This window comes from Typopeltis vanoorti, chromosome 11 (assembly GCF_054136105.1).
Source record: "Typopeltis vanoorti isolate ZY-2024b chromosome 11, IOZ_Tvanoo_1.0, whole genome shotgun sequence".
Classification (NCBI taxonomy): domain Eukaryota; kingdom Metazoa; phylum Arthropoda; class Arachnida; order Uropygi; family Thelyphonidae; genus Typopeltis; species Typopeltis vanoorti.
Window position 1 is genome coordinate 42,250,831 of NC_143559.1, and position 16,757 is coordinate 42,267,587.

Below are 16,757 nucleotides of genomic sequence, written 5' to 3' on the forward strand. Positions count from 1 at the left end.
GTGTCTCTGGATAAAACAGGATGGATATAATTAAAACCATCATCATAACACAATTAGTACAAATCACATGCGTATGATATATATGGCATACGGTTGCTGGTGGGAAAATGCACCTGACCACTGGATGGCACTTTGCAACTGACATCATGGGTTAGACTGTTTATAGATATCGGGAAGGACCTCACATAACAGGATGTCTTAAATTTTTTTGCTGAAAAATTTTAAATTTAAGATTGGAAACTTGTCAGGGAAATAAGGCGATTCGTATCTCGGCCGGAAATGTGTGTGTGTGGAGGGGGGGCATTAATGGCTTTGGGATGTTCTAAGTGAAATTTTTGGGTATATGCAGGGGATGGTTTGGACAGGACAAGGGATGTCATCCATAATGGAATCCATGGATGTCAAGTTCATATTCAGTATTATGATGAATGGAGTAAGATAAGAACAACATTTTTCCCTCGTCTCTCTCGCAAAGCACCTAGCAAATGAAACAGTTGATCAAATCAGAGAGTGCATGAAGATAAAAGTTGTTGTGGGGCTAGAGTATCATGAGTGTGAGCAGATAAATGGGATTAAAGATAACTTTGTTGTGAGCAGATGAATGAAGGTTCAGCGGGATGGCACTGACATTCCCCATTCATTTGTTCCATGGTACCAACGGTGCTAAAAAAAAAAAATTGTTGTGGGGTGAACTTAATGAGTGTGGGCAGATGAAAGGGGATAACATATTAAATATAAAAGTTGCTGTGGGCAGATGAATGGTGGTATCAGTGGGACAGTGCTGACGTACCCATTCATTAATTGCCCACAGCAAATTGGAAACTGATTACCTTTATTTGTTTAATAAAAATTAAAACTTTGTTCAGTGATGATACTTTTAATCATTTACTCCAAACTTAATTATGTTTCCATATGTATTCAAAACATGCTTTTAGATTTATGTTATAAAAGGCACAGTTTTTCCAAAATGTTGGTAATCCCCATATACATTAAAAAAAAAAAAAAAAAATTACATAGTGGTCTGTAGAATTGTTCTAGGCATTTTACTGGTCTTTGGCCTTAGAAAGGTTGAGAAACACTGATCTAAAGCAAATTTCACTGGCCTAACAGCTATTCCAAACTATCTAATCACTAGAAGAAATCCTGTTGGCTTGACTTGGTTTGATTTGACTGAATAAGGTGATGTGGATATATCTGTTTATTGTATATTTTTTAACCCTTTTTGCCTGTGTTGTAAATAGAAAAAAATCCAATATTCACTAAGTTCCTCATATCTTAAACTGGGTTTAAACCTGGATCGTTTCAGCTGAAGTTAGAATACTGCATCATCCTTGCACCTAATTAGTCTTTTTTTCTTAAAAAAAAAAAAAATAATAATAATCTGAGTACCATTCTATTTAATATTTGAAAGAAAGTAATGTACATTCAGAGGGCAACCCAAGAACAAGCAGTTTGAAACGGCTTGAATGAAAAATATAGCAACACACAAGATGAATGTGTGTGTTGCTATATTTTCTTGTAAGCTTTTAGTCACTTTGCAACTTAAGTTTCAAATGTTGAATACAAAATAACAATGAATGTTCTATTTATTAGGATTTTTGTAAGTTCACTATTGCAGTTCTTATGTAGTTTTGGTTTCACTTTTTAAAATGACAATTTTTTTTTTTTCATTAATGAACATAAGGATCAGCTGAGGGAATGTAGACTGCAGAGTTTGGTGGATAGAAGGAGAGGTGATATGATTGAGACTTTTAAATTATTGAGAGGTGGTTACAGGGTTGACACTGGGGAGTTCTTTCACTTGGTTGAACAGTGGGAAAGAGTGATGACAAGAGGCCATCCTGGAAGTTACGAAAGGAAACTGTGAGGAGTGGTTTCTTTGCATGGAGGGTGGTTGAACCATGGAATGCATTGCCTGATGGAGTGGTGAGAGCAAGAATGGTCAATGAGTTTAAGGAGTGGTATGATAGGCTTTGTGTTTCTTAGGGGGGGGGACCTCCCCTCGATGAGTCTTGATAGACTTTGTGTTTCTTAGGAAGGACCTCCCACGATGATTCTTCTGACTCCATGGAGGCCTGAATAATAATAATAAATGAAAAGTTGATTTTTGTTCAGGAGTATTTAAGTTTCTTTTTGTTATATATAATTTACTTTCCAAGTAAGTACATATAAAATCTTCATGACTGCAGAATTCATTTATACTTTGAAATGACTTCAAATAAAATAGAATACTCTTATTAGGCATCTACAACTCCAGTGACATCAAAAACAAATGTGAACCTCACTCATTCAAATGGAAGTCCTTATGAAAGATCAAGGCCAAATGGTACTCCACCTGCTGTACAAATCAACAGTCATGTGAATCTAGCAAGTGCAAATGGTGAAAAGATGTCAAATTCAGTTAGAAAACAAAGATTGAAGCCAGAATCAAAGGTAATCAACCATCCTCAGAATTTCAGTGATTTATTCCTGAGCTATCTCTGACACATTTCCAGAATGTTAGTCATCGTAAGATGTATAGGATATTTTTTTTTTTTTTTTTTTCAATTCATATGATTTTTATGGCATGTCTGATTAGCATAATTTCAATGAAGTAAGAAATACAGTGTGTTATGAGAGAACATAATTTTGTTTTATATTTTGTATATTTAACTTTTTTTCTGCAGTGAATTTAGCATTGCATGTCGGACATCCTCAGAGTATACCTCTTTTGAAATTTTTTAATAAAAAAACTTTATTTCAACTTCCTCAATAAAAATTTAAAAAATTAACTGTTCATTGCTATTTAACCAATTAAGAAATAAACGTTACTTGAAGTTTAGATATCACATTACTAAAATTTAAGAATATCACAATTGACCTAAGTGGAATGCATTGTCTGAAAGTGTGAGTGTAGAAACTGAATGGGTTTAAGGTATGGTTTGTGTGAGAATGTAGACTTCCTACAATGAGTGACTAGATTGGAGGTATGATAGTAATATCAGTATCAAGCAGATGGGAGGTTACTATTTTTTCTCCCACCATTTCAGGAAAAACCTCTTCAACACTGATCCTATAACAACCCCTTACCATGATTCAGTAGGTTATTAAGAATGTTGCTAATGGTGTGACTTTTCAGGAGGATTGAATAAGATAAATCAGAAGGGATGCCGTTTAATGTAGTGAGTGTAGGATTATGAACTATAAGATATACAAATGTAACTATAGGATGCAAGGTATCTTGAGATAGGACATTTGAGAGAGAGTAAAGATAGCTTAGAGTATTGCTGCCAAAGACATTGACCAACAGAGATAAGGGTGATTCTATTGCATAATGCCTTGATTATACTCCACATCTGGAGTATTTGCTAGCCTCAGCATAGTACACGTGCATTTATAGACTTTGACATCCCATGGTAGAAAATGCCATTCTTAAATTCCCTTCTTTTGATCTACTCTGGCTCAGAATTTCCTTGCTATGCATTTTTTTTTCATCAGAGATGGATTAAAAATTTCAGAATTTTGGGAAATAGTGTCTCTGAATTGCCACTTTTAATCTGTCATTGAATATTTTTAATATGTATATCAAATTCTTATGCAAATCTCATTGTTTATATCTATATGTATGTATTTTTATGTTTATCTAGGTAACTTTGTTTAATATACTTTTAATATGGAGAGCCTACCAATCCATTGCCTGTGTTTAAATTGTTCCATAGCTTTCTAATGGTATATTGCTGGCCAGTAGAAAGAAATGGTGTTTTTTTTTTTTCTCTTTCCATTCTTGCTCAATATAGTGGTCCATTGGTTGTGTGTCCACTCTGGTGAGATACTCATCACCAAATATTTATATCTGAGTGAAAAAGTGTTTCAAATATTCTTTTTTCTATATACATGTAATTTCTGTGCACATTCTTTTTGAATCTATAGGTCATCTTGCTTACCTCATGGCGCATGCTATAGAATGTTTTGCAGAAACTTCAAGTAAGTAACGCAGGCATTTCCAGCGCATTAAATTAGGTCTAGCATAGAGACCCTCTCAGTGAACTTATTTTTTCCCTATCCTTTTTGTGAATCCCACGTATGAAAGGTTATAAATCTATAATATATTATAGTACTATGGGTAGGCTAAGAGTTAGATAATCCTGTTAGAAAGCCATGTTTGGTCTCTAGAGCAGAGAACTTTCTCAAGCTACTTCAGGTCTCTAAGGCAGTGAAATTTATCTGTCACCTAAAGTTTGATCTCTTTTATTGGTATATATATCGCTCTGCTTTTCACATTATTTGTCTTTTCTGTAGCTAATTCCATGGATGCTGTTCAATGCCACTTATCGCTTGATTTTTCTACAAATCATATATATTAGTGTTAGCCAATATCCAAATGCTTTTTTGCAGCATAGCTAGCTCAAAGAATGAAGTGAGAAAGAATAAAAAATGAAGAATTTTACTGCTTTTTCCATAATTTTATGTCGCATCTCATCAAAAGAATTTATCGGTCCTTTCGCTATTCTCACACCCATACTGATATCATAGTTTTATAGTATAATGTATGAAATGTGGGATGCACATTCCAGAAAATTATGTGTAATAATACAGGCACCTTAATAGAAATCTTATGTTGTGTGTTGTAGCATTTTTTTGCAAATGCACATATGTAGTAGAGCTTATCTTTAGATTTGGAAAAAAATTGAGAATGAGTGAGTTAGTTGATCTCATATGGAGGTAGTGGGATTATCCCTCCCAGAAACTTCTGTTTTACATATTATATACAAGCAAATCAGCCACAGAACACATTTAGCATACAAAAATGCCTTTAGTTGGCAGTGGTATTTTTATACAGCATCTTTACATATTTATGGGGAAAGAGAACTAATGCGAACTAAAATGATGGTAGGCCGTGAATTCAGATAACTGTCATTTTAAATTATTGTGAAATAGTACTTAGTATTTTAAATACTATCATGTAAATTACAGGTATCTGCTGTTTCTCGAAAGCCTTCAAATGGAGCTGTAAGCAAATCAAGACTAGTAAGTGACTCAAGTCTTGAAGAGTGCTCAGTTTGTGGTCGTAGGTTTGCCAAAGATCGGATAGATAAACATAAAGAGATATGTGCAAGAACTTCTCAAAATAAGCGCAAAGTTTTTGATGTGACTAAGATGAGAGTTAAAGGTACAGAAGCTGAGCAGTTTGTAAGACGAGCTGCCAGAAGAAAGGAACCTGAGGTTTGTACTCAACTAAAATTAAAATAATGGAATTTGAACTGGAAATTAAATTTCTTGAATCATTTAGCAAAGATAATTATCTTTTGATAATTTTCATTACAGATAAATATAAGTAACTATGTTAAATTTAGTTTGCTAGAAGTAGAATTTGTGTATTATAAGCACTTTTTTCAACAGTTAGAACAATTGGATACGTTTCTGTGATTATACCAAAGTTCAGTTCTCATCATGTAGAGAGGAATTTTTATATAGACTTTTTGAACTGTAGGTGAGTTCCCTGATCACAGGTAGTGGAGTTTTTTCCTTCCAGAAACTTAAGTTTTACATCTTGCATACAAATCAGCCAGAACACACAATTAACATACAAAAATATCATTAGTTGACAGTTTATACAGCATCTTGACATATCTGTGGGGGAGAGAACTAATGCAAAATTACATTTATTGCACCTAATAATGACATTTATTTATGATAGCTATGGAAATTGCTCTTAATCTTCCCAGAATTTGATGTTTCATTTCATTTTGATGTCTTGCTTATAGCAGGCTGGAAGTTGTTGAAACTGATTTGTTAGAGGAAGAATTTTCTTCTCCATTGTTTCAATTCCATATGGGATTGAATATTAGGAAACTCGTTAAGGAATAAAATATTCATTCATATTCCTCAGAGAAAAACTCAAGTGTCACATCTTTAGGACTGCTGAACCTCTATTCTCCTTGTTGCAAAATTTTAGAGCTGCAGTCTTCTTTCCTGATCTGTCTATCATAAACTTAGTTATTAAAAGTTTCCCTATAAATTTCTTTTTATTTTATAGTTATTATTATTACAGGTATCTCCATGGAGTCAAACTCATCACGGGAAACCCAAACTATCAAAACAATATCTATCATATCTCTTCTTGAATTCATTTGCAGACGAAGAACTCGCAATTGAGTCAGGCAATGCATTCTACTCATTCATCACCCTCCAAGCAAAAAATCTAGTTCTCACACCCTTGTTAACCACACTTTTCCTTAATTTCCAGGGATGACCTCTTGTTCTTCCATCACTATCACACAACTAAAATATTTCCCCTACATCAATCTTATAAAAAACCTTTTAATAATTTAAACGTTTCTATTATATCCCCTCTTCTCTGCCTATCAACCAACCTCTGCAATCCACAAGCTCTCAATCTATCAATGTAGAGAGCATTATTTACATCGCCCACCAATTAGTCACTCTCCACAACCTCCTCATCTACAAGGAATCTAGGTAACCAGACAGGCAACTTATAAAGGGGAATAGTGTGTTTTTCAATAACCAAGTAATCCTATGTGCACTCTTGGACACCTTAGCAATGTGCCGTCTGAACTTCATCTCCCTATCCACCAAGTCCCTAGCCTCATAAATTTCTTGGCACATCATATTTTGAATCATAAGGTAATTCAATTATTTGTATTCAGTTACTGTAAGATTCATTAAGATTTCTATATGTTGACTCCCACAATGAGTCTGCCAACTCCATGGAGGTAATAATATTAAGCTGCTATTTCTGATCCTGAAATTTCAAGGCATTCAAAAAATTTTAAAAAAGCTTAAGTTTCTTTGTCACATTTATCTCACCACTTCACAAGTGACATCGTTTAAAAATTATTATTATTATTACACCAAGACCTCGTGGAGTCAAAGACTCATCTGGAGAGGTTCTTTTATCACACACACCTCATCATACCGTGTCTTAAACACACTCAAACTCCTTGCAGACACTACACTGTCAGGCAAGGCATTCCAATCATTCACAACTCTGCATGAAAAAAACCTGCCTCTCACACCCTCTTTATACAGTTTCCAGGGATGACCTCTGGTTCTCCCCTGGTCTCCCACTATTCTCTGTAGAACTTCTCCACCATTGATCCTATAACAACCCCTTACTTGTAGGTCTCTATCACATCTCCCCTCTTCCTCCTGTCCACCAGACTCTGCAAATTATATCTTCTCAATCTTTCCTCATACTTGACATTCCAGAGGTCAGAAACTATCTTAGTCAGTCGCCTTTAAACCCTTTTGAACATCTCTTCATCCTTCTGAAAACTCGGTGACCAAATCTTGGCACAATACTCCATGTGTGGCCTAATCAAAACCTTATACAATGGAACAAGAATCTCCTTACTTCTACATGTCAGTGTCCTCCGCATCATTTCCAAAAGCCTTTGTGTTGTCTTCACAATTTTGATGATGTGTCCCCTAAATTTTAGATCCTTATCCACTATCACCCCCAGATCTCTTATTTCCTCTACCTCCAACAATATATTCTCACCAAGCATAAATTCTGCATCCCATCTTTGTTTTCCAAATTTTTACATTTTGCAACATTGAACTCGCATCCCCATTTTCGTGCCCAATCACTCAATTTATTCAAGTCTTCTTGTAAGGCCACAACATCACTACTCTAATGACCCTAAAGAAACTTTCAAAATTAATTTATCATGATTCTAGTAGAACTGATTATAGATCCATAAAAGGAATTGCTACTTATTTACAAATACCAGGAGTATTAGAAATAAGGGAGACAAAATTATTCATTAAATTTATTTGCCTTAAAATTGTTTGAATAAGTGAAACATAGTTAGATGATGACTCTATCCTGATGAAAATAGAAATAAGGGTTTTGATGTCTTTTGTGAGGAGAGGGAGTAGCTATACTTGCATTAGATGGGAATGCAAGAGAGAAAATGTTGCTGTATGATGTGAGGTAGAGATTGATAGGATGACATATATTTAGTTAGATGTTATTCTAGGCCTACCATTATGAAGGGAATGTATAAGCATATTGGTGTAGTGAATTATTATAAATATCAGGAGTTTAATTATAGTAACATATTGGAATGGTAAGATGACATCTGGAAATAAGGAAACATGAATTTGAGTTCTTGGCAGACATTAAGGAAGTCATAAGGATAGTCTTAGATCTGATTTAATCAGAAGGTGTGACTGAAGATTCAGTGAGGAATCATTCATGCCCAGCTGATTACCATCTAGGTGGTGGTTAGCTATATGAAGAGTGTGGATAGGCTTATGTGTTCGTCACACATGTTGAATTGGATTTAAATGGTATTGATGCGAACACAGATAAGAAAATAACTATTTATTAACTTAAAAGCTTATATTTTGCTGGTATTATATCCAGCATCTTCAGAGCACAACAAATAAAGTTTGTTACAAATGCGAGACAACCACAATCTGGTGTAACAGTGGGGCTAGTATAAGTAATTGCAGCGTGCAACACAAGACTAAAGTCCTAATAAGGTGCCATCTAAGTTAATATATATATTTTTAAAAATAGTAGTCTTTGAAAGTTTTGAAAAAAATAAAATAAATAAATATTAATTTGGTCTTAGGATGACTGTCTCTCAAATCTTTGGTAGATTTATACAGCCATACTCGTTAAGGTTTGGAGTATGTTTTTTTAAACTTAGATGGCACCTCATTAGGACTTTAGTCTTGTGTTGTTGCACGCTGCAATTACTTATTTATACTAGCCCCACTGTTACACCGGATTGTTGTTGTCTCGCATTTGTAACAAACTTTGTTTGTTGTGCTCTGAAGATGCTGGATTTAATACCAGTGAAATATTAGTTTTTAAGTTAAATAATAAATAGTTATTTTCTTATCAATCTGTGCTCACATCAATACCGTTTAAATCCAATTCAACAAGCTATTTATTCAGCGAGAAAGGGATCTATGTGGAACTATAAAGCTAGTTATCATGAAAAGCTTTCTCAGCTTGGAGCTGAGACATGGAATGTGAAATTAAGTAAAAAATAAATGGAGATCTTGGGGTGATTTGTTAATATTAAAAAAAAAAAAAAAAAAAAAGTGACATTTTTGACATGTTGAAAATGTGGTGAAGGCAACTCAGAGGATTGCTGTAATACTAAGGCTGACTTTAACCAGTAGAAGAGTGGTGATTCCATTGTGTACAGTCCTGATCTAGTCACTAGGATTTGAAGAGGATAAATTAACCTTGGGGGAGGGTACAAAAAGGCCATCTTTGACAAGAGCCATCCCTGGAAGTTGATGTGATCAAGAGGGTGAGGAGTGGTTTCTTTGCATGGAGAGTGGTTGAACCATGGAATGCATTACCTGATGAGATGAGTGGTGAGAGTGAGAATGGTCAATGGGTTTAAGGAGTGGTATGATAGACTTTGTGTTTCTTAGGGGGACCTCCCCTCAATGAGTCTTGATAGACTTTGTGTTTCTTAGGAAGGACCTCCCACGATGAGTCTTTTGATTCCATGGAGGCCTGAATAATAATAATAATAATAATAAAGGCAGATAACAAAAATGAATATCAGGACTCGACAATGTTATGAGAACATACAGAGGGCATGCAAACTACAGTGGACAGAAGATGAACGGATGACATGAGTAAGACATTTTAAACTGTTGACAGATATTTACAGGATTGACACTGGGAGGATCTTTCATATAGCATAGGAAAGAACAAGGACAAGAAGCCATCCCTGGAAGTTGTAAAAGGAGGTGGTGAGTAGGAGGATGAGAAGAGTGGCTTTTTTGCATGGAGGGCAGTTGGACCATGGAATTCGTTGCCTGTTAATGGTGAGTGGTATGATAGACTTTGTGTTGTCTAAGATGGGCCTCCTGCAATGAGTCTTATGACTCCATGGAGGTCTGGAATAAGAATTATTAATGTTGCTTAGGATTGATAGATAGTTATGTAACAGTAGTAATATCTGAATGTATTCCAAAGGCCAAAAAGTAAGGTGGGTGTAAAATGAATTAACGAAAAGATATTAAGCATGTAATCTAGAGGAAAGCATTATGGAGGCAGCACAAAAATGAATCATTTGCATAAGGAATAAGCAGTCCACAAAGGTGGCTCAATCCACTAACTTGATATCCAAATACATGTATTGCTATTTAAATACCAACTTATATGGCATTCGATCAAATACATCCCTGGAAGTTGTAAAAAAAAACCTTTTGCAAAAAAAAAAAAAAAAAAAAAAAAGACAGTACAGGTATCCCTTGCTTAACACACAGAAATTAATTGCGGCAAGAGTTTTGATTAACACGCCTTTAAATTTACTATGCAAAATCATGCTCACATATCCAAATTCTCTTAATGATCTGTGTGTGAATGTGAAAGCTTTATTTTTCCCACCAAATAAGACATCGCTACTACAACCTATGGACATTGGTGTCATTGCAACTTTCAAAGCCTATTTTCTTAAAAAGACATTCTCAAAGGCAGTAGAAATAACAATGGGAGAAAATGTGATTACGCTCCAAGAATTTTGGAAAAAATTTAACATTAAACACGCAATTGAAAACATTCGTGACTTGTGGGAGCAAGTGTCTTCTAGTTGTATGAAAGCTGTTTGGGAAAAACCTTGTGCCAGAACGTGCTAATGACTTAGGTTGTTTTCAAAATCCTGTGAACAATGTGGTCGAAGAAATCGTTGCAATTGGAAGACCTTGGTTTTGATGGTGTTGATGCAGAAGATGTTAAAGAATTGTTGGATATCAAACAGCCAGATTAATGGCACAGCATAATCGGTTCCTTTAGTACACTCTCTTAAAACATGTAGCAAAATCACATCTTGCTACATGTTTTCTCTACAATATTTCTGTAGTCCTCCCTTACTGACATTTAGAATGCTCAGTATTTGGAATACATTTGCTTTATTCATTTGAATGTGGTCCCTTTCTTTCTCTCTGAAGAGATGTTAACATGGCATAAAACCCTCATTTTAATGTTTGTTAGACTATATTCCAGAGATCCACTAACAATATCATCTTCCTTTTGACGTATCATTGTCCTGAAGAGTAGGTGGCTAACTACATCCACTGTATTTCAGATATTCCAGATTTGCTTACACTTGGATAAAGGATTAAACCAAGTATATAATTTCTTGGTATCTTTAATTTATAGTATAACCAAGTGGAAAAACTTCTAACAACTATTCCAGATATGGTCTTATTTGCAAAGGAACAATATGTCATTCTTACTGCTTGTCATTATCTTCATCAGTTGTGAGTCTTGCAATTTAAGCATTGTCAACTAAGGAGAGATCCATACTATAACAATTTTTGCATACATATATAGTGTCTATCAGGCACTATATATGTAATTACTACCAATAATGAACAAATATTCTATAAACTAACACTGATAGTATTGAGGTCTCGTACAAATGTTATTACTTCCAATCCTCCATGGAGTCTACTTATCGCAGGGAGGTCAAACACTGACATACTGCTATAGTTATCTTTCCTCAACTACAACTGCTTCCCTGCATGTTACTGATTGTCAGTATAGCATTGAGGATTTACAGTATAACAGAGGATTTTTGGTGAGCTGAATTAGTTTTTAGTTATTGTGCAAAGAAATTTCATTGGAGAAAATGGGCAAAATTGAGCATCAAATAATGGCACACCATATGTATCCTCTTGGAAAAGAGAATGCAACCATTCATTGGACATGGACAGATTTAGATAAGCAGTACAGGAAGCTTTCTACAGTCCCCATAAATCCATTTTAGTCCAGTTCAACTACATATTCCATGAGCATATATGTTAATAAGATTACAGCTTAGAAGTTGAAGTTACAAGTAAATGAGAAACCTAAATAGAAAACATTTGTGGTACAAATATTACTACAGATTGCATTTCCTGAATTCATCAACTTCTCTGTGCAAAGCCTTTCTTGGTACAATGTCCTACAACATTGTAGGACATGCTACACTGTTATGATAGTCCCAAATTGACTGATATTCCTTAGTTTTGGATTCTTCAAGTGAACCATTTTTCTTCACAAAAGCCACAATATCATGGACAATTATGCTGAACGTGCCAAAAAATTATGCTTTCTTTCCAAAGCTGCAAAAGTATATTTGCAGCATCTGAAAAGTGAAAGCTTTCCTGAATGAACAGTCTTGTTCATTCAGAGACTTCATCATATTGGACATCTATAAAACACTTGGTAAGAACTTATGCTCTTAACGTATCAAAGTACCAGTAGTTCTGGCATCATAGCCTGTTTCTTCAGCCATAATTAATTCCAGACAAATGAAGTTGGGGGATTCCCATGTGGAGAACTACTAAATATCACTTTAAAATCTATTAAATTTTGGTATCTGGGAATGAAAGACTTATTTCATCCCATGGTTTAAGAAATGATTTTTGTTACAGGTAGTTTTTTGCTATAATGAATTGGTGAAAAATCATAATTTTTGAAATAAGGTGTTCCAGACTTGGATTGCATTAGTTCACAAAATATATTGTGTCTATTTAAGGATTGAATAGTTTAAGAAATAAATGTATAAAGATGATAAATAACTTAAGAATGTAAATGCAAAATTTTTATGTACTTATAGGCTAAGAAGTCTGATTGGAGAAAACAACATGAAGAATTCATAAACAATATACGACAAGCCAAAGCTGCACAACGTTTTCTTGCAGCTGGTGGCAAAGCAAGTGATCTTCCTCCTCCACCTCCATCAGATACCTCGCATTATATACCCTGTCCTTACTGTGAAAGAAAATTTAGTGAAGCAGTTGCCGAACGTCACATTCCTAAATGTAAGAACATTATCTCCAATAAGAAAACACCCATGAAAAGAAAATGATTTGTGAAATGCAATTTAAGAATATAAAAACAATATATTGTGCAATGTGTCAGTTGGACTTGGTTTGCTTTATTAACATAAAGCAATATTTCTTTTCCCTCCAGATTTCACAATTTCTTCTGTTTTTCTTTTATGTAATATTTCTTTGCTATGATATAATGTATTAGTTATATTTGTGGCAAAATTAATCAGTGAAGTTTGTTTTTGTCATAGAAATATAAAATTCCAGTGAATTCTTAACATCTGTTATATTTTTTTTTATTTCTAATTCTATGATTTAATTAATTTTACTGTGTATTTTGTTTAATTGGGTCATCATATTTTTATAGCATAAATTTTTAATATTTTATAGCTTTTTTTTTCCTGCCCCTGAAGCTTAGGTTACATTGTTTAATATAGTCACTCATTTTCATGGTACTTAATACACTTCTTCGTTATTAATGTTCTTATGAATATTTAGTAATGAGGACCTTCATTGAACTAAATCAATATTTGAACACATGATATGATTAAGTGATAGTAAAATGCAATATACCTGGTGTATTTTAAAATACTGAAGTTAAAATAAAATAAACTGACATGTATGCATCTCATGTTATTGGGGTTATCAGTTTTTATTAATATAATCACTTGTGTTATTTCATCAAAGTTATCCATTCACTGTGAGTTTAATGTTCCAAATAATTTTAAATTAGCTGTTCAACAATTTTATATATAGATGCATGTTCTACTTTAACGATATATAGACTGCTGTTATTCAGTAATGCCATTTAGAATTAAAAGATTGTGTGAATTCAGAATGTAAATACTATTATGTATGGTGATCGGGGGGGGGGGATTCATTGCTTGAATTTACTTCATTATTACAAAGAAGTGGATATGTAATCTGGATCATTATTGCCATTACCTCTCTCTCTCTCTCTCTCTCTCTCTCAACTGCCTTCTGAGTAGGGTATTGTACTCACAATTATCTTACCTTGTTTCAAACCTTAATACTTCCAATACTTAACATAGAAAATAGCAAGTGCCTTATTTGAACAAAGAGTAGCTTTAGAGAACATATTCATATTTTTAGAATTAAAAATTACTTATGTAGTATTCATGAAATTTTAATATATTACTATGAAAATTCCAATTGTCTATATATAGAGTGCTATACTTAAAGTGGGATTTTGATGTAATATAACTGTATTTAAATGTTAGTCTTCTAAAATTTTTGAAGTGCCTTATTAGACTCATAACATTATGTTATTAGTGTTTTTAATTGTTATTGTGTGGTCAATAAAATGTTACTTTAAAAATGTAAAGTCCTGTTTATGTAGATTGTAATACTTATATTTTGATACTTCAGATGTCATATTGTGAATTTGAACTGCATAATTGTAACACTTTGAAATTTGGATTAAATAAAATACCAATTCTTAAAAATATAATGCTGTCATATTTTGCTGATAATCTAAAATTTTATTAGAGCTCATGCTACATATTTTAGATCACAGTTATTCCCATTTAATAATTTATTTATTCGTATGGAGTTTCCTCCCTTTTTCTCCCCCGTCCCTATTGGGGCGAGTTGAGCCCCCTCATGGGGGGTTAAGTATTTATGGCTGTAGATCCATGTGTGTTCATGGGGCTGGTTTGCCTGCTTGCGGGATGAAAAACGCCAGATAAACTGGCAGAAAAAACCCTCCTGGTTGCGCCCAAGACCGGCTAACTTGGCTATGGCTGAGGAAGATCCTCAAATTCCTCCCGTCTTCGATGGGAATCGAACCTGGGACACTCCTTCCCCAGTCATATGGTTGCGAAGCACACGGTCACTAAGCTAACCACGTGGATATTTAATAATTGAGAAGCCAGGATGGGGGGGGGAGGTACTGCAGATGATAGCTAATGAATTGCAGCCAAAAAGAATAGGAGATAGGCAGGGTAGCTGTTCATTTGAAGCAGTTTGTGAGATTAAGGTCAGTAACACAAAGTATGTAGTTGGTTGTTGCTATAGACTAGGAAATTCCACAGATGATGGAATACATGCATTGCCAAATTAGTACAGGTCGAGTGATTATTATGGAGGACTTCAAACTATGCTGATATAGATTGGATGGAAGAAAGATCACATGGCAGGAAAGAAATAGAACTTATACACCTACTATGAGATAATTAAGGCAGCATGTGATAGAGGTGGGAGAGTATTGGACCTGGTCATAAGATCAGAAGAGCTATTAATAACCAAAGTGGCCACATAGCCTCGGATTGGGAAAAGTGATCATGTAGTCTTGACTAGGGAGATTACACAACATGAGGGATATTCTGTCAAGAAGGGGTATATGTGGAACTACAAGACAGGTGATTATGACAAGCTTAGGAAGAAACTTAAATGTGTGACATGGCATAAAGTGCTGTAGGATAAGGATGTTAGTAGTGAATGGGATATAGTTAAGGGTCATTTAGAGGAAGCAATATTAAATTGTATATTCAATATTAAAGAGAAATGTGACCAGCAAATTCATGAACACTGCAAGGCTCAGGCAAGAAAGGTGACCAGCATGGCAAGTAAGGCAAAAATCATGTTATGAGAAGAATGTAGCCAAGAAAGGCCCAAGGATATCCCAAAGAGTTCTTTTGTTCTAGCAAGTAAGAGGAAGAATGACTATGAATGATTAACTTTAATGATTGATGGTCATGAGGAGACAGAAGCAGATAAAATAGTTGAGTTACTGAGTGACCACTTTACAAGAATATATCATCCTAGTGAGGGTACTGCTTTAACATATGTGACACACATTGATGTAGGAACATAGGTGGAATTGGAGGTTCTTAGGATATTGCAGAATCTCAATGTAAATACAGCTGTGGGATTAGATGGGATATCAGCTAGGGTTTTGCAAGAATGTACAAGAGAACTGGCAAAGCCTCTGGCTAGGCTCTTTAAGTCTTGGCTATGATAGAGTTCCAAGGGAGTGAAAAGAGGGCAAAGTAATTCCCTTTCATAAGAGAGGTTCTAAGACTGCAGTAGCCAATTATAGACTAATCAGTATTTCAGGCCTGGTGAAAGTACTGGAATAAATTTGGTCAAAAAGAGAATTCAAGAATTGATAGATAAAAATATGATACTGTTAGGGTCATCATTGTTTTGTGAAGGGTCGGTCATGCTTTAATAATTTACTAGATTTTTTTACAATAGAGTAACAGCTGAGTTGGATAAAGGAAATGGCTACACAGTGATTTTGCAAAGACATTTGACAAAATAATGCATGGGACTCGGTTATGCAAATTAGAACATTTGGGGATGAACATGACACTGATTAAATGGATCAGAGGGTGGCTGCTGGACAGATATCAAAAATTGGTATATGGATGGGCAGAATCGAGGAGAAAACAGGTGACTAGTGGTGCATCACAAGGTTTAGTGCTGGACCATTGCTGTTTAATTTGTATATAAATGATATACAAAATAACCTGAAAGGAAATGTTCAGTTGTTTGCTGTTTATACAAAATTAGGACGATTAAGTAGGCTGTCGGTATGGATAAAAGATAATGGGTGTCAGTGGAGAAATGTAAAGTTATGCATTTTGAGAAAAATAGATTACAAGCCGTGTATCATATTGATAGCACTGTACTCCAAGAAAAGATGAAGCTAGAGATGTAGGCGTGGTGGTAGGCAGAGTTAGTAGAAGATATATTCCTAAGGTAGCCTATAAAATTACTTGGCTATTGAAGAACATATTAACATGTACAGATAAGGGAGTTATTCCTCTTTATAAGGCCTTGATACATCCACATCTGGATCCCAAGAAACCAGACTTCAGCTGGTTTCTTGGGATGAGGAAGCAGCGTAGAGGATTCAGAGGCAAGTGACCAAGATGGTGAGTCACCTGTAGAAAACCTTTCCTATAAGGATAGATTGAGGATATGTGGATTGC

General features: G+C 34.6%; 1 protein-coding gene across 2 annotated transcripts in view; it reads left to right on the top strand.

The window, feature by feature from the left end:
• The window catches only part of LOC150101469 (uncharacterized), a 56,566-nt gene extending 42,297 nt beyond the window's left edge, over positions 1 to 14,269 (top strand). The window contains exons 3-5 of one of the 2 annotated variants that reach the window (XM_090400451.1): positions 2,242 to 2,433; positions 4,954 to 5,202; positions 12,585 to 14,269. In XM_090400451.1, coding sequence (XP_090256577.1) covers positions 2,242 to 2,433; positions 4,954 to 5,202; positions 12,585 to 12,836 — 693 coding nt within the window. In that variant the 3' untranslated portion in view covers positions 12,837 to 14,269. The remainder of the gene's footprint in view (positions 1 to 2,241; positions 2,434 to 4,953; positions 5,203 to 12,584) is intronic. The other variant, XM_090400452.1, reaches the window with a different exon arrangement.
• The last annotated feature ends 2,488 nt before the right edge of the window (positions 14,270 to 16,757 follow it).